At 40.3% G+C, this 18,958-nt stretch overlaps 1 protein-coding gene across 11 annotated transcripts in view; it reads right to left on the bottom strand.

Moving 5' to 3' along the window:
• The window catches only part of KHDRBS2 (KH RNA binding domain containing, signal transduction associated 2), a 357,107-nt gene that overhangs the window by 113,948 nt on the left and 224,201 nt on the right, over nucleotides 1-18,958 (bottom strand). For all 11 annotated transcript variants that reach the window (XM_079970540.1, XM_079970539.1, XM_079970535.1 and 8 more), the window contains exon 6: nucleotides 14,565-14,763. In XM_079970540.1, coding sequence (XP_079826666.1) covers nucleotides 14,565-14,763 — 199 coding nt within the window. The remainder of the gene's footprint in view (nucleotides 1-14,564; nucleotides 14,764-18,958) is intronic.

Genomic DNA, 18,958 nt, shown 5'->3' with positions numbered 1-18,958 from the left:
GTCCTCCTTGCAGGAGAGAAAAAGGAATGTTTTCTTCAAATAAAAACAAATCATTCTTTGGCAATTCACACAGAGCTAAAAACTGAACGGTAAATATGGTTCGGCTAGTTCACAGCCTATTTCTGGTTGAAATGACGCCTGGTTTACATTTTCAGATATAACTGAAATCGGCACATGTTATGGATGCAGATCTTAAAGCCAGAACCCGTGAAATGGAGTGAAGCAGCTGCCTCAGGTCACAGAAGCCCCGCAGAGAAGCACACCCATGGGTGCTCCACCGCCTCCAATGCTGGCAGAGAAGTGGTGCAGGCATCGGTGCAGATATCTGGCAAGATCTCACAAGCTCTTGCCATAAATCAGTTCTCATGCTGGTGGCAGAGAACTGGGAAGTGCCAGGAAATGGGACACGGCAACCCTTCTCAAAGCTCCATACTAACAGAATTCTGGAAGGTTATGTTAGGGTTAAGAGCACAGAGGTAGTCAATCTATTAGACAACTGGGATATGTCAAGCGTTCCAGTCAGCCAGTTACACCCTTCTGTTTTCCCTTCCCTCTCAACTCTCACCCCACAACAGCCAATCAATATTCCATGCTCACTGGGCATGCTCAGTCCTCATTAAGGTAGTTCTTTCCCCATAAATATTTTTATACCTATGTAAACCTTGGGGTTCCCCAGAGCTTGCTGAAAATTTGTCTCCCTCTTGTTGAATGGGTTGTGTTCTTTTGGCTACATAAGGATCTACACTTAAGAGAATGAGTTTGCTGTATTAGCATGATCAATTGAAACTGATTCACGTCCCACCTGTCCTGCACATTTAAAGTAGTATAATACCACTTTAAACTCTGGGAACTGTAACTCTGTGAGGGTAATAGGGGTCTCCTCAAAATACTCAGGAGTCCTAAGAAGCTATGGTTCCCAGGAGTCCTGGGGGAGTCCATGACTCTAGTATGATACTGTTTTAAATGTATAAGGCAGATGGTGCCTTACAGAGCAATTCTATATTGCAGGCGGGAAGATCCAATAGTGGACCTGCTGACATTGCTTAAGCCCTGCCAGGGTAAAAAAAATGGAAGGGGCAGATTTTCCACTTTTTTTCTTCTATTTTAAAAAATCCCTCCAACTGGCTTCAGCAGTAGGGAGTGACAGCAACAGATTTTATTCTGTGGTCACAAACATAGTTGTAGGAAAATTTCTAAGCCAGTTCTAAGTATAGTTTTGGGTGCTTTTCAGCAGAACAAGAGGCCTAAGAATCTTATAGGTTCTTGACTACCTCTGACAAACTCCCATACCTCATTTCAGCCCCTACTTCCAGCAGGAAATCTTTCTATGGGCTCCACATGGGGTGATTTTGGCAGTGTAAGTACAATCCTATAGGCAGACTGCTCTTTTTACAGGCAAAGTAGCCGTAAAGACCCCTCCTTCAGCTCCTTAACTGGCAAAACCTTCCTGGGTTTATTTATTGTGTTTTAACTGGATAGCCTCTGAATTGGGTCCATCTTAATTGATTGATTGATTGATTGATTGATTGAATGATAATAAAACAACAGTATCCTCATCATCATGCTTTTAAGGTTACAAAATCCTTCAAGGCAGCCTGCAAGTAAAAATCAAAATACTTTTAAACAAAATTACAGTGATGCAATATCAAGACATGGCAACTCAGCCAGAAACTTCTCTGCCAGGCAGCTGGTGTTAGCTGGCTTGGGCTTGGAAGGAGGAGAATGTAATGTATGCAGTTTGCAGGTCCTTATTGAGATAGGAAGTGTGCTTAGGAAGCTAATGCAATTAATGGCTTTTTAATAGTTAGCTTTAATGAAGAACTTAGTTGGGCTGCAAAAAAGAAGCCTTTGGTTGGGGGAGGGGCTCTTGCTATAGTGCAGTATTTTAGGATTTATAAAAAGCATCTCTGCTAAAAGGGATAGGCAATATGAATATTTAAGGGCCAAGCGAAGGCCAAATATTCCCCTGGCTGTTACCCTTCACTTAGATTACTATATATCTATATGAATATTTATTAGGCTGCGGTTGTATTAGCATCAAACATAGCAACATTGCACTTTAGGCTGCGTCAGCGCTTCTTTTCAACTCCATCTGGCAATGAATAGCAACCCTTTAAAGTTGGAACGTATCATTGAATATTTCACTTAAGAGAGGCGCCCTCTTTGCAAAATTACATTGTTTCTCTTTTACAAACAATCCTTAGAGACTCAGTAATAGACCAAGAGCCTGACCTAACAAAAACTCCAAAATGATAAAAACGTAGGCTTTGTGGTGCATTACGTGCTAAACAGCTTCAAATGTGGAAACTATGGGCATCACTACAGTCTTCTGCCTCAGAAATGTTGCTCTTCTATTGCTGTTTGGAACCTGTACTGAATGATTCCAAAGTACAAAGTGGTACATATCGGAGCCAGCTCCCTTCATCGTCCCCCATAAAATTTTTGAAGACCCCCCAAGTTGATAGGTACTACCATTCAAATAGTGTGGGTGCACCCTGTCATGTGACCAATTATGGGGGGCGGGGCTTACCTTGGCCCCTCAATATTTTATTCAAGTTGGCACCCCTGTAGTGCTGAACTGTACCACTAGGATCATACTAAGGAGGAGACTATGGGCCTATCCATACCTTGGCTTAATGTGGATTGTGAAACCCCTTTGGGCCTCCTTTAATTCCCTCTCGTGATGAGGCATTCTCCTCCAATGCTGCTGTCTCACACTTTCTCCTTCCTAAATCTGGAGACTTCCTGTGCAATTGATGTAGCATCAATATATACAATCGATATAGCTCTCCTGTTCAGATTTTCAAAGAATATTACTACTAGTAGTACCAATACTTCTGTTCCAGTCTTCAGTATAGAAGTGGAAGTAGGAGAAAGTGACGCCAAAGCAGCGGAGGAAGAAACTAAAAAGGACTTGTTTCTTGTTTGGTTCTTGCTGCTGTCTTTCATGGGGCAAGCTAGGAATGAGGAATATTTTTCACCTTGCAGGTCACATTCCCTTATGAGCAGTTTTCTGGGAACCGCATGCTAGTGATGGGTAAGGCCAAAGACAAAATTGGGCAAAGCAGCAGGCTGGTTTCTTCACATTCAACACTCTCTCTATCCTCCCATCTAGGCAACTAAGGAGCATTTATCAGAGTTCAAGGACATCCGGTAAAATGGATGCAGGGCTGGTGAGGGGTGTGGCACAGGAAGGGATGTGGTCTAGAGAGAATTATGGGGGTCAGCGAAAGAAGTCTAGAGGGCTGCATTTGACCCCCAAGGCCTGAGATTCTCTATCCCTGGGATACATCATCACCAGCTCTGATCCAAGACTGTGCAACAGCTAGGTGCGCACACACTTAGCTCTAGAAGGAAACTAGAATTGTAGTGAACAGAAATACTGTTGGAAGGGAAAAGCAAGAGGGAATTAATCTACCCCTTCCAAACCAGTTGACTTCTGGGATTCCAGTTTCTTTTAAAGGAATACATATGTGCAGCCTCAGTAGCTGGATATATTCTGGTACAGATTTCAGCAGCCAGGCTGCTTACCAGGGCAGGACAGTCTGAACATGTAACATTGATTCTGGTACTGCAGGACGGGTTACTTAGTAGTTTCTGAGCACAATTCAAAGTGCTGGTTTTGACATATATAACCTTATGCATCTCAAGACCTCTCCCCACATGAAGCAACCCATGCCCTGCATTCTTCATCCGAGGGAGGTGTAGAGGATGGTGAAACAAGAAGGGGCTTCTCAGTGGTGGCTCGCCATTTATGGAATGCTCTCCCCAGGAAGGAATGCCTAGTACCATCACAATCTGTTTTCATGTGCTAGGCAAAAACATTCTTATTCAACCAGGTCTTTGGATCTAATTTTCTGCTTATTTTATTAGCAAGGTTGGGGGAGTTGGATATATGTATCTGGTGTAATTCAAGTTGTTTGAATTTTGTTTGTAATACTTATTTCCAATGTTCCACTTTGTAAGTCACTTCAAGCTTCTTTTTCTTTAAAGTAACTAATAAATATAAACAACAACACAACAACAAAATATTTGTCTGTGCAGTTAGGCATATGCACACGGAAGCCTACTTTTATGCACTTAAGTCCCCATAACTGGATTGACATGGCCATGATTTCCTTTTTGCACCTTCTTCGAAATGAATAAAGGTCAAGCCACGATGCCAATGCCCAGCAAAATCCTCACCACAGTTGATGGCATCTATGCAAGCACATACATGGTATGACATTTCAATTGACCTTGCACACAACACCCTCCTGCAGATTAAGTCATTATTCTTTCAGAATGCTTGAGGCTGTCAACTCCACTAAATAGAAAACCATCTTTTAATTTTCAAGTGCAAACTCCCTTTTGTGATTCCTAAAAAAACTGCTGTCAATTTGGCACAATTATTTTAAAGAAATTTGCCAAAGCAAAGAGTGGTGCTTTTGTTGTGGTGGTTGTTTTAAAAGGCATTGAGAGGAGCAGAGCACAAATTCTACCTCCCTCTTTCATTCTCTATGTTATATTATTATTCATAATATTCTGCTAAAACCCCTAATATAGTCTTCATAATAATATATAATCAATCTACTGTTTATTGTCATTAGAGTAAAAAATTGCAATCTGAGTTTTCAAGACACAGCAAATATTAGTGAAACATCATTTAGCCTTTTATCTAAGTGCCTTAGGCATAAAAAACAATCCATCACTTTAAATCAATATTCTATTCAGTCTGGCAAGTTCCACTGTCTGTAATGTCAGGTTGTTCCCATCGTCTTTGTTCTATGTGTGTTTTTCAACACTTTATTCACTGTGCATAGTGGCAATCAGTGCAATATCGAAAGAATTATGAATAAAAATACATTTTCAAACTACAGAGATACGCATATTATGTTTGACAAATAAATTGTTAGGTATATACACTTGCTTTCAGTACTTTTCAACGCAATTAAATATGCTCACCTAGAAATATCTAATTATATTGGATCTTCCTCCCACTTAAATCAATAGAATATGTTCAATCATGGAATGATTAAGCATCTAACTCTTAGCTTAGAGAGCTAGCACTAACTTCCAAAACCCAGTGGAAAGGAGAGTCAGCCTATAATAATCCACCACATGGGGAAGCTCAACAGCATCCAAATTCTTTTTTTTAAATAATATTTATTAGAGTTTCCAATAAAAACATATAAACACAAACAACAATAAAAACATACAGAAACAAAAAGCAAAAAAACAAGTATAATTTCAAACCTTATTTTCTTAAACCTAACTTCCCCGACCTCCTCATACCTCCCCTTCTGTAGTCTAATTTCATTATCTAATCAGCAAATCCATTCCCTTGTTTCCCAAAATCTTTAATAATTCTGTTCTTTTTCCATAATTAACACCCCTGAAAACCACATAATTTTTAAACCCATGTCAATTCTAGCCTTCATTAATTTTGTAATATTTGTTAAGATAGTCTTTAAATTTCTTCCAATCTTCTTCCACTGTCTCTTTCTCCTGGTCTCAGATTCTGCCAGTCATCTCTGCCAGTCCCATATAGTCCGTCATCTTCATCTGCCATTCTTCCAGAGTGGGTAGATCTGGTGTCTTCCAATACTTTGCAATAAGTATCCTTGCTGCTGTTGTAGCATACATAAATAACGTTCTGTCCTTCTTTAACACCACATGGCTAACCATACCCAGGAGAAAGGCCTCTGGTTTCTTCAAGAAGGTATATTTAAATACCTTTTTCATTTCATTATATATCATTTCCCAGAAAGCCTTAATCCTTGGGCATGTCCACCAGAGGTGAAAGAATGTACCTTCATTTTCTTTACATTTCCAACATTTATTATCTGATAAGTGGTAAATTTTTGCAAGCTTGACTGGGGTCATGTACCACCTATAAATCATTTTCATAATATTCTCTCTCAAGGCGTTACACGCCGTAAATTTCATACCAGTGGTCCACAACTTTTCCCAGTCAGCAAACATAATGTTATGTCCAATATCTTGTGCCCACTTAATCATAGCTGATTTAACCGTTTCATCCTGTGTATTCCATTTCAGCAGCAAGTTATACATTTTTGACAAGTTCTTAGTTTTGGATTCTAACAACTCTGTTTCCAATTTTGACTTTTCCACCTGGAAACCAATTTTCCTATCCAACTTATAAACCTCCATTATTTGATAATAGTGTAGCCAGTCTCGTACTTTATCTTTTAGATTCTCAAAACTCTGCAATTTCCAAATTCTTGTGCAAGGCTGGTCATAGGTCAAGTTCTGATGACCCACTTGGAAGTAGTCCTGTGCAGAAAGCTCATTTTTAATATTCACCATGCTTATGCAAATAATTGCCAGTAAATGACACCTATTGTGCTGATTCTGGGTGTCAGGTCAGGTGTTCTTTCTCAGTGAATTTATATCTCGGCTGGAGATGTCCTAACCAGGGGATAGCACTGGATGGCATATGAGCCCCTCTCTAACTCTATGAACTTTCACATTCCTGTTTCGTGAGGTGTCACTCCTGACACGGATTGCTTACCCCTGGCCCCACCTCCCATCTTATCTTCGTTTTGCAGTTGCTGCTGCAGCCAGAAATTGCACAGGCACTATTCTATATAGGAAGCCATTCATATGAAGAAGCCAAGGATGGATTTATCCGTTTCAATCACACAAACTCCTCCCAAAAAGAGATTTGATCACAAAATAGTACAGTATTGATGAAAATTGTACCTCTGCCTTAGACGTGGGCTTTCCAAGTACTGTATTTGCCACCATTTCCACAGATGTATTGTCCACTAATCTCTTTCTCAAGTGAATGCACTTTTTTCACTATTTTATCTGCATCTCGAATCATCTCAGCCCCAGCTCACACATCCCAATGAAGTGCCTTCACTCACCTACTCATATTTCATAGTGCCTTGGGCACAACCGACTACTTGCCTATTTCCTCCCTCATTATCTTTGTAGGAATGCATTTAGGCACTAGGAAAGGATATACTGTTTACTTATTATCCTTCCTTGCTCATATGGGTAAGCTCAGCAGAGTACCCTCCTTTGCAGCTTTAAACTTGGAAGCTAAGATAAGGTTGATCTAACCTTCTAGAAACAATAAACCAGGATGCAATAAGGACAGCTGGAATTTCTCTGGTATTAGACCTTTTCTCCCCCTTAAAGATAACAATACACAGTATAGGTAAAGAAGTAAAAGTAGTAGTTACTTGCATAACCTAGGTCTTGAAGCAGCAGTTACAGTAGCAAAATGTAGGCGGGTTTATGACTACTTTCTAAGTTACAAAGGTATAAAATCTAAGTTCAAAATGGTGTCTGAGCTGCAGAGCTCAGGCATGCACATGTGGTCAGCTTGGAAGCATGATAAAGAAAGAGAGAGATGCCTAGGAAGGAAGGCCTAATGCAGTGTTACAGCTTCCTGCCAAGGCAGACAAAGGAAGTGATCTCACACAGTTATCACTAGCAAATTTTACAGGAAAGCTCTGTGAGACTCATATAGTTAGCTTGGCTGCAGTCATTCATGGTAAACTCACAACTGGAATGTGCTCTATCTGGGGTGCAAATGAGCATATTTGCATGTCCAGTGAAGGTGATCACCTCAGAAGCTGTGGAATGGAAGAAAACTTTGGTCAAGAGGCACCAGCTCACAATGAAAATAGGCCTGATTGCCTGTCTTAAGGGCAGAAATGTTTTTCTGTCTGGAGTGTGGGGCAAGCAGAAATGCTGACAAGGTCTTAGTCTAGCTAAGAAAATGCATCAGTGTGAAGATCGTGCAATATTTGCTACTCTGTGTGATTAGCAGTACTGGGTGACCTTTGTGAGTTTCCCTGTACCCTAATTAAGCTTTGAGGGAAATGTTTCTGCAGGTGTTTGTCTTGTGATCTGTTGTTTACCAACACAGAAAAACCAATTTTAGTTGCTAGCAATGGAGGAATTGAAAAATAACCAGCGTGCAGGAAAAGGTTCCTGGAGTGTTGGGAAACAAAGATAATGTGTACAACAGAGGCAAATGTAGGAAGTTTACAACCCAAGAGTGGTGATCCTTCTTTTTCAAACAGATGAGTTGTTTTCTCACTTCTCCAAAATGGTGCCAAAATCACCCATAAGAAACAGTTCTGGATACTTTTATCTTATGAAGTGTCCTTTTCTCCCTTTAACACACCACTTGTAGTATATGTTATAGGACCAATTTCAACGTTAAAGAAAAGCATTCCCTACTGCTGTGAAGCCACTGTAACATATTCATAAACACAACGGTTCTGTGCAGAAAGACTAAAATGTGACAAAATGTCTCCTCTTGTAATGCTTGTCATTGTCCATGAATCCACTGGATAAGTGCAGTTGTTCCAATTTCCCTAAAACCCACTGAAAAATGTAAATGGCCAACAGAGCTTAAATAGTTGAATGTGACATTAGCTTTCATTTTCAATCATTTGTATTGCAGCTTGAAAAACAGCACAGAGAAGAAACTACATGGCATTAAAAACAGTATGCTTCATTTTGCATTCCAGTTTGCTTTGTCTTTTATATATATATTTATATATATATCTAAAAGAGCTGTCTAAAATTATGATCTGCCATACTACTCATACATTAGATGTTGTCATGGGACACAGACTCAGAGCTATTTGTGGCTCTCCTTAGGTTTTACAGGGGGAGGGGAGAAAGACCATTTACAATTATATCATTTGAATGCAGGAGGATTTTATTTCACCAGGAGGCAGTTGTGTGCTTCAGCCTTTGTGCATCTGGATCAAGAAGCACAGAACATTCATGTATACCTAAGGGTGGGTAACCTACAGGTTATAGTGGGGGTGGGGAAGCTTCTGATGTGTGTAGTGGAAAAAACTATACCCTTTTTATTAACTTTACTGCGGTAAAGGACATTCCCATAAGTGATGGGTGCTGCACCTATCACAGGTTTCACATAGCCTTTTATACTCTTTTACATGTTGTTGTTGTTGTTGTTTAGTCGTTTAGTCGTGTCTGACTCTTCGTGACCCCATGGACCAGAGCATGCCAGGCACTCCTGTCTTCCACTGCCTCCCACAGTTTGGTCAAACTCATGCTGGTAGCTTCGAGAACACTATCCAACCATCTCGTCCTCTGTCGTCCCCTTCTCCTTGTGCCCTCAATCTTTCCCAACATCAGGGTCTTTTCCAGGGAGTCTTCTCTTCTCATGAGGTGGCCAAAGTATTGGAGTCTCAGCTTCAGGATCTGTCCTTCCAGTGAGCACTCAGGGCTGATTTCCTTAAGAATGGATAGGTTTGATCTTCACTAGTTTACTGCAGTTACTAGTTAATAAAGGATATTGTCTTGCTGGAATCCCTGGTTTTGTTTTTTTATTGAATTCCCTATGTGGAACGAACCTGAGGAGTCATTTTAGCTACTCCCTTGACAATAGGAAGATATGTAAACATACTGCATGGCAGTCAGGATGAATGCAGGAAAAATACTCTGCGTTTATATCAGCACCCCATAAACAAATCAAAACAAATGCCCAGTAAAACTGGACATAGTCCAACCACCAGGTAAACTTTGTGCAAGCATATCAGGATGAATTCTCAGTAAACAGGCCATCTGGAGGAGCTCAAATAACTCATTCAAATCTTGTTGGGAGCAAGCAAGGAGCTAAGGCTATCTTCTACTGCATCAGTGACAGAGGGTGCATTTGGACGTGAGGATTATTGGGTTAGTTTTCCTGATTATAATCCTGGATTCTAACATTTCTTTTACACTGCATTATTACCTGTTGGAGGGACGCAGGTGGCGCTGTGGGTTAAAGCCTCAGCGCCTAGGGCTTGCCGATCGAAAGGTCGGCGGTTCGAATCCCTGCGGCGGGGTGCGCTCCCGCTGCTCGGTCCCAGCGCCTGCCAACCTAGCAGTTCGAAAGCACCTCTGGGTGCAAGTAGATAAATAGGGACCGCTTACCAGCGGGAAGGTAAACGGCGTTTCCGTGTGCGGCGGCTCTGGCTCTGGCTCTGGCTCTGGCCAGAGCAGCGATGTCACGCTGGCCACGTGACCCGGAAGTGTCTCCGGACAGCGCTGGCCCCTGGCCTCTTAAGTGAGATGGGCGCACAACCCCAGAGTCTGTCAAGACTGGCCCGTACGGGCAGGGGTACCTTTACCTTTTATTACCTGTTGGATTCTAGATCTGTGGCTTTCTGATGGATATACTGTCATGTTGTGCTGAATTTGAAAATCCAGGAAAGAACGGTATAGCAGGATAACGCCCCAGATTTCATCGTGTGACATTACAAAGCAAAACTCTTGTCCTTTTCTGGGTTAACAGGGCTGTAAATGGATCCCCCCCCCAGAAGCAAATAACACAGAAATGCTAGATTCTTCTAGTTTTCCAGAAGTGGCATTTATGTCGTGTGAAGGATCACATAAAACATGGAAATGATCAGGCAAGGAAACACTGGGTAAATGGATTAAAGTGTTTTCTGAATACAGCCAAAGCCTCCACCCCCCCACCCCCAATATGCACATTTTAAACGTTTTGCCATTCTCATGGGACCTTTTCTAGTAACAGGCAACCCCTTATTTACTTTGGTTCTATTACAAATCATTATGAGATCTTAAATGAGAATAGCTGTCATTACTGTTAACGAAAATGTTCCAGAGCATTAGACATTTGATTTGTCAATTTACTGCAGGGATTGGGAACATGTGGCTCTTTGGATACTGCAGGTGGACAACTTCCATCATACCTGAAACCCCTGGGAATGCTGCTTGGGACTGATGGGAGTAGAGGCTCACAGGTTCTCCAGTCCTGATTTTCAGGGGCTCAAACCACAGTCAATAATTCTTTTTTTCCAGTGAAAATAACTCCCACAGCCTTTCACAGACGTAAAGTGACATATATGCTGCTGACACTTTAAACTGTTTATATTACAAGCACAAATTCACATAAAATTACGGTGCCCTAAAGATATATCACACAGCAATTTAGACTCTAAACTAGATGCCTTTTACATGTTTCACAAAAATACAGTGCTCACTTTTGTCTCAGGGAGGTTTGGGGACTTCTCTGTGATTTTAGAAAGTATGTAGTCAATGGATGGGTATTCCATCAATGCTAATTGCCTCAGTGTGAGGAAAAGTGATAATCAACCATCCTGCCGAATAAACCCAGGAATGTATTCCCACCCACCCACCCAACAGATGTGTTGATGCAATATAGAACAAGAAACTCATCAAAGAGCTCATTTATGTTCCCCCATACCTTAACAGCAAACATTAATAAATAAGGTCTCTCAAATTAAATGTGGTTCTCTGTGGTTCGTGTTCATGTGCTCAAGTCACTCTTGATTAAAATGTGGGTTTAAAAAGATGCAATTAAGATGCGGCTCACCGCTATCCTCACTCTGAATACTTTTCGTCCAATATCCATGTACAATGTTATTTCAATTTACCAAATACATGTATTGGTATTTTCAATTCACCAAATACATCATTCACCTTTCTCATTAGTTATAACTGCGACTTATTGGCATTTCCCAGCCCATATAGTCATCTGTTTCATCAGATGTTGGAACGCCCCAGTAACAATAAATGAGGCAGTCAAAAGCCCACATTGGCAGAAGCACTGATGGTCTAAATGGCCCCCACCAAGGTTATTTTCTATCTTCTTTTTTGAATTAAAATTTTGTAATTATTTTTATTTAGATCATGGAATGCTTTGTAATTATAGACCACACAGCCTTTTCCTCTTGGTTGTTTTTATTATGGACTTAATAGATTGCATAGCTATATCCTATACTTCTTTATTGGCAATTGTGATTTTTTTAAAAAAAAACACACCTTATTTTCATTTTTTTCTGGAACCTGTTTTTTTGTTACTAAAATTCAATTAAAATATTGGGGGGGGGGGGATTACACCTTGAGATCGCCAGTGGAATTTCTTAACTAAAATTACCTGGGGGAAATATGAGCATGCTGGAGTTTTCCTGTAAATGTACAGCTTATGTCATCATTTGGATAATGGCTCTTCTATCTACAAAGCAGCAACAACATCTGCATCTGAGAAACTATCAAACACTGTGGCAACAAATATGCTCTCAAAACCACAACGCAAGTGATATAAGTCAGGCCTCATGAATAGTTCAGTTAGAGGGGACTTCATTTTAAGAAGCTGCCAATATGCTTAAGGCACATATTGTGACCCATGAAGCTGACTGCCAAGCACGCACTGCAGCTTTTAATAGACAAAACGTGTTAATACATCTTTGATACTTAAGCAGACATTTAATTCTGTAGCAGTTAAGAGGGCAGAAAACACGTGGTTGCCTCACTCATGACTGCATTCTTAAGCACATTTATATAGCAGAAATACCCCACTGAGCACATTGATAACTAATTCAGAGTCAACACATATAGGATTGCATTGCCAAAATTCGTACTTTCTCAGCAGCATATTGACATTAGGATAGCTCATTCTAAATAGGAATACAATTTTGGACAACCAATTCCAAACATCAATGTTGTATTTTGATTACTGAAATATGTATTTTGGCTCCTGGACTGGTATGAGAATGAAAAATGCCTTGTTAGATTATTAAAAGGTTTCACTATCCCAACACCCAGGATATTTGGGTGACATTCAGCAAAGTCTTTTCTGCTGGTTTAGCATTACTCACTGGGGTGCAAAGTTAAATCTAAATTTACAGAGGCAATGAGGAATTACGTTCTCCACATGATAACCTACCAGCCAGAGCCTTGGCTAGGGGATCTTGCACCCCTGGCAGAACTGTCCAGATTCCGCCCGCTACCCACGGACAAATTAGCTCTTCTTTCCGCCTCTTCTCCAACCCCAACCCCCACACATTCAATTCTTCAAGCACTTCACCTTGTAATGAATTCTTTCACAGAAAATCCAATATTTAATTTTTATGGACATATTTTAAAGCTGATTTTGCGCCCCTCCCTCGCCTGTGCCTCTGGCAGCGGCCTTCCTCACCAGTCCCTGGCTACAGCCCTGCTCCCAGCATTAGTACACTGTTGATGAGTTTATTACTGGGGAGCAAGGCCCATTAAAATCAACAGGGCATCCTGAGCTCTACAAAAATAAGGGCACCATCCAGCCTAAGTTAAGCACACGAAGTCCTATTGATTTCTGTTGGAAAGCTAAGCATGTGCTTAATTATAACTCTAATGGAAATCAATTGAACTTTAAAGTGTTTCGCTATGGTTGGATTGTATAAAAATATAAGGGATAAGCAGCTATTATGTTGGCAGGCTTTAAAACACATTGGTACCTTTGGTTTAAAAGAAGAAAACAAACTGCTTCTACCAAGGAACTTCATGAAAAGCCTGCCTGACTAGGCAAAACTGGTTCAAGAGTTCCACTATGTTAGATGGATCTGATTCATCATATTCCAGATACTCAGAGCTACCTATTGTCCATTAGAATCCACTGTCCCTCATATTAGGCTACTACAGTATATCAAGCCCAAGGTGAAAAAAATCTCAATGATTTGCTTTTCAAAAGCCTGCAAGTCTCATACAGTGGTACCTCGGGTTACAAATGCTTAGGGTTACAAACACTTTGGGTTACAAATTCTGCTAACCCGGAAGTAGTACCTTGGGTTGTGAACTTTGCCCCAGGATGAGAACGGAAATTGTACACCGGCAGCGTGGTAGCAGCGGGAGGCCCCATTAGCGAAAGCGGGCCTCAGGTTAAGAACGGACCTCCGGAATGAATTAAGTTTGTAACCCGAGGTACCTGTACACATTTTTCCTTCCTTTGAAAATTTATATGCTGCCTCTCAGTCTTGAAGATGTTCAGAGCTTACTTAAAAGCTTTGTAACTATTTCATTGTCTATTTCTAAACACTGCCACAACATAAAACAAAAATGTGAATTCTTAAAAAAAACAAAACTTTGAAAGGTTGATCTATTTGAGAGGGTGCTGAGAAAACTGAGGAGTATTTATAATGTTAGACGAGCAATAGCAAATAACTCATCCTTTCTAATTCTGGTTTTGGCAGAAATTATTTAAGACGACACCACATTTATTTATTTTTTTAAGGATATGCTTTCCCCATCATGGGTTATCTATGCTGAAATTTGACAAGGCAGCACAGAAAAATAAAGACAAATGGAATAGTTCAACTGGGTGAACAATTAACAGCAGCCACTGATAAATCCTATTCTTTCATATATCAATTCACCATAGTTAATTTGCTTAACGCAGAATGCAGTCTATAATACCAAGAATCACCCCAAGGGGATCAGAACAGACAAACCTCACGTGGTGTCTGTACACCTGGAAGTGACATTGGCATAGGACAAAACAGTTCACAACAGAATATACCTGTTTAAAATGAGAGGATACACTTGGGGATGGCCCAGTGCCGCAATGATTATCAAGATCATACTGTGCAAAAACTAGTACTGAAATCATACCACCAAATCCATCTCCATGGTACAAATGATACACTTCACATGCTTGTTTGTGTATCTGATGTGCAATTAACTTGCGAATCAGTGATTGTGAAGACATCAAATATAGCCAACATTAAAAAAAATGTATTTCATTTTGTTCATTTGTTGTTATCAAGAAAACAGGTACTTACATATTCTTCATAGGGTTCATGTGCTGGCGGAGGGGGTGGCCTATAACCTGGTACTGCTGGAACTCCTCTTGCTCGAGGGGCTGGGACCCCCCTGGCTACAGGGGGGACTGGGAGTACTCCACGCGTCGCAGGTGTTCCTCTTGGTACTTGAGCTCCTCGTCCAGGTGGTGGTGGAGGAGGAATTGCACTCCCACGACCCCTGAGAAGGAATAGAGAAATCTCATTAATGTGAAGACAAGCCCTTAATGCAAAGCTATAAAACAAGCATGGGGAACCTGTGGCCCTCCATATGTTGCTAGACTATGGCTTCCATCATGCTAGCAAGAGGTGATAAGGGTTGGAGTTTAACAACTCCATCCAGAGAGCCATAGGCTGACCACACCTGAAACGAAATCTATCACACATTTTTAGGGTAAGCGTTAATCAACTTATATACGATGCAACAGATTACAGAAAATGAATTTGACAACCCCCCTCCCCCAAGCACCCGTATCATCATTAAATTTTCAGCGCTGCTCGCATACTTGGTATTTGTTCGCCCTAGGTACAACGATAGTGCCAAATGAAAGGTTTCATGGAATAAAGGCTATGTTTAGATAGACGGGGAGTGAACAAAGGAGGTGGTGTTTGGAAGGAACATTGGTAGGTGACAGATATTAGCTGTTGGACAAGACCTTTCATCAACTATTTCCTCAAAGAATAACCTACATAATCTCTATATTATTGTCTTTGCTCAGCTGTGGTTTGTATGCCAGTTGTATCCCTTTTCAGGATCAAGTAGATCAAAAGCAGAATCCAGATTGTCTAATGCCCTCCCCAAAGAGGTTCAGTCAACTCCCTTTCTTTTGACTTTTTCAGCAGTCTTTTATTTCCATTTGGTTTTTGATCTGTGTTAACCTCCTGCTGGAGCAATGTATTTTTAATCTGACCCAGTTGCTTTATGCCCAACTCATGCTGTTGTTTTAACCATTTAATTGGCAGGTTACACTTGCTTTTATTTTGTTTTCTTTGTTTTCAATTTACAAGGCTCCCAAAAGTCATTTTGGGGGCCAGAAAATAGAGAAGAAATTTTCTAAAATAAATAAATTGCAGTGTATTGTGAGAAGAAAGTAAGGAAAGAATGCATCATATCAAAGTAATTGTAGAACCAGTTCATTTCAGATTCAGGTAGGTAGCCGTGTTGGTCTGATGCAGTCAAAATATATTTAAAAAATTTAAAAAATTGTCCAGTAGCACCTTAGAGACCAACTAAGTTTGTTATTGCTATAAGCTTTCATGTACATGCACACGTCTTCAGATACACTGAAACAGAATTCACCAGACCCTTATATATAGTGGGAGGGTAGGGTAGGGTTTTTCTCAGCCTTCTGTTTCAGTGTATCTGAAGAAGCGTGCATGCACACGAAAGCTTATACTTAAACCAAGAACAAACTTAGTTGGTCTCTAAGGTGCTACTGGACAATTTCTTTATTTTTTATATATTCCAGTTCATTTCAATATAGGAGAAGGATAAACTAATATATAGGGGGCATGTAGCACTCTGGTGTGAGCTTAGTTACACCAAATTAGTAGAGGAGAATCAGGTTCAAATTTCCCACTCAACCACAAACCTCAGTGGATGATCCTTGGGCCAGTCACCAACCCACCTCCCAGGCTTCGTGTGATGATAAAATTGGGATGAGGGGAAAAGAATCATATAAGCCAATCTGAGCTCCTACCAGGAATGGTAGGACACTAGGACCCAGATGTCATAAACAGAACATTCCCTTTGTAAGCAATGCTTCAATAATGAAAGAACATTTCTAAAACTTTCGTCATGTCATTAATAGTGACATTTCACCTCTGTGAGCTTTGACCTATTGGAAATATGGTCATAGCTGTCTGTCTGTTCCTTTTGATTTCCCACATATTGAGATATCCTCAACCCAATACTGTTTTATAAAATAAAAGTCAATATTGTTTTGGTTCTCTTTACTTGCTAGTGTAGGTCAGTCTATCTGCTGGGTTTATTTTTAAAATTGTACTTTCAATTTTGTGACTTTGCAGAAACAGCATGTAGAATACTGACAAGTGTAATAAGTATTCTTATTTGTAGAAACATATATACAGTATCTTTTTCATATGCCTAGTCCCTTTGTTAAGTGATGAATATTCCACCTATATTAATTAACAATCTCAAATTGGAATTATACTACAAGCAGGATTCGATAGGTTATTTTAATAATAATAATGTAGCAAAATCTAATGCCTTTATAAATACAGAGATAAAGTAGTCGAACTAGCCAAGGAAGGGTTTGTTTTGTAGGAACTCGATTTCAAACCACAGTGGGACTGAAGAATACAATTTAAGGAGACTAGATTCAAACAACCTGATTTGCTCATTCCAGCATTAATGAAAACTGACAGAGAATATTATTTTTCTCTATATAAATAGATCACTGGGAGGCAGAGTGATATCAGAGAGACAGGAGAATTAGGTAATCTCTAAAACAAAGAGAAATGAATTGCATTTAGATAGAACAACAGTAGACGATTATTAACAACCATAGAAGTAATAAGATGGGTTAAGTAACATAACAAAATTTCAAATGAAAGTTCCTGGTTTTATTGAGAGGATTGTGCTTCCTATTCTTGCAATAATGAAGGGCTGAACTTAATAGGTCTATGTAATTATGTACATGTAGGGAAGGATTGTGATCATACCTGTTAGCCTCACCTCCTGGTCATTCCCACTGCCCATACATTGGACACCAGATCTACACATCTAAGGATTTTCACGTGTAGTATACAGTGGTGCCTCGCAAGACGAAAATAATCCATTCCGTGAGTCTCTTCGTCTAGCGGTTTTTTCGTCTTGCGAAGCATCCCTATTAGCGGCTTAGTGGCTTAGCGCTATTAGCGGCTTAGTGGCTATTAGCGGCTTAGAAAAAAGGGGGGGAGGGAAAGAACTCGCAAGACTCGCAAGACGTTTTCATCTTGCGAAGCAAGCCCATAGGGAAATTCGTCTTGCGAAGCGCCTCGAAAAACGGAAAACCCTTTCGTCTAGCGGGTTTTTCGTCTTGCGAGGCATTCATCTTGCGGGGCACCACTGTAAACTGAACCATCTAAACCCTGCAAAACTGAAAGTAGAGACTGTATAGTTTATGCCTACATGCATTGAAATTTATGCATATAGGCTTCTGCGCAGATGTGATAACCAAAGCATGTGCCATGGGAGCAGGACTGGCAGGTGCAGTCACAACTGCTTATAAAGGTAAATGTCAACAAAGGGCTATCTCATGATGGTTGAAAAGGCAACCATCTGAACCTACAACTTAAAAAAACATGCAACCAGGATTCTTCTCATTCAATCTTTTAAAGCACTCGACCAAGAGCTTAAAATTACTTTGAGGTAATAGAAATAACGACAGAAGGACAAACACTTACGGGGGCTTGCAAAACGTAAAATAAAGGTAATGAGTCAGTCTACCGCACACTGCCGCTTTATAAACTCAAGAGATCCATTTGTTAGCCCTGAACGTCTCCTATTAAAATGCACCAGCAGTCAGTTAAGTCCTTCTATGGCAAATGGAATGACTCCTAAATTAATGTAACATGACATAAAAGTATTTTGTGAAATTGTAACTGGGCCTAGGCAAGGTTCCTTGAATTGCTTCTGATTTTGAGTATGAACTTATTTAAGGACCTAATGTAACAAAGTAGTTCTTTAAAGTCTCTGTGAAAAGCAAGCCCCTACCAAACAGAAAGGCTTTAAGTTGTATGGATTTAGCCAGGGGTATTCAGTTTTGTTTACATATGGACCCCCAATCTGTCATTTAAAATCCTGGGACTTAAGCCATAATTAACTTTCATATTGGTCTGGAATTTAGTTGCAGCAGTCATTAGTTCACTCTCAAACCTATTTTAAATTCCCTTGTATTTCAACCGCAGTTAAAAGTTCAGTGAGAAGATTTGTTTGAAAGAAAACATAGAAAATATCCATATTTTTCTTCTGTCAGTCTTTCTGACTGAGGAGTGGGGAACTTTGCATTTCCTTGTGGGCAACATTCCAGCGACATTTACTAGTGATGTGTGGTGCCAGATGTAAAAGTGGGCAAAAGAATGGACATGAATTTTACCTTTGCAGGGGAGGCTACATTCTAGCCATGCAAAAGCCATCCGAAAACCTCCACCCTCCTTGAAGGAAGAAAGAGGCAATGTGTGTTCTAGAACACATTCCAGACAGGCAGAAGCACTTAAGGATATGTGGCCCATGAAGGTCAATTTGGTCCCCAAGTCTGAGATTCTGCAGCTTATCCAAACTGTGGTTGATTTAAATAACACCATCTGTACCTAGAGTCGCAGCTACTGTTTACCTGTTAACGTGGTTGTAAAGAAAAGCAAACGCAACTGAC

The sequence above is a fragment of the Podarcis cretensis genome, assembly GCF_951804945.1.
Source record: "Podarcis cretensis genome assembly, chromosome: 3".
NCBI lineage: Eukaryota > Metazoa > Chordata > Lepidosauria > Squamata > Lacertidae > Podarcis > Podarcis cretensis.
The sequence above is the reverse complement of the archived record's forward strand: the minus strand, read 5'-3'. Positions and strand labels throughout refer to the sequence as shown.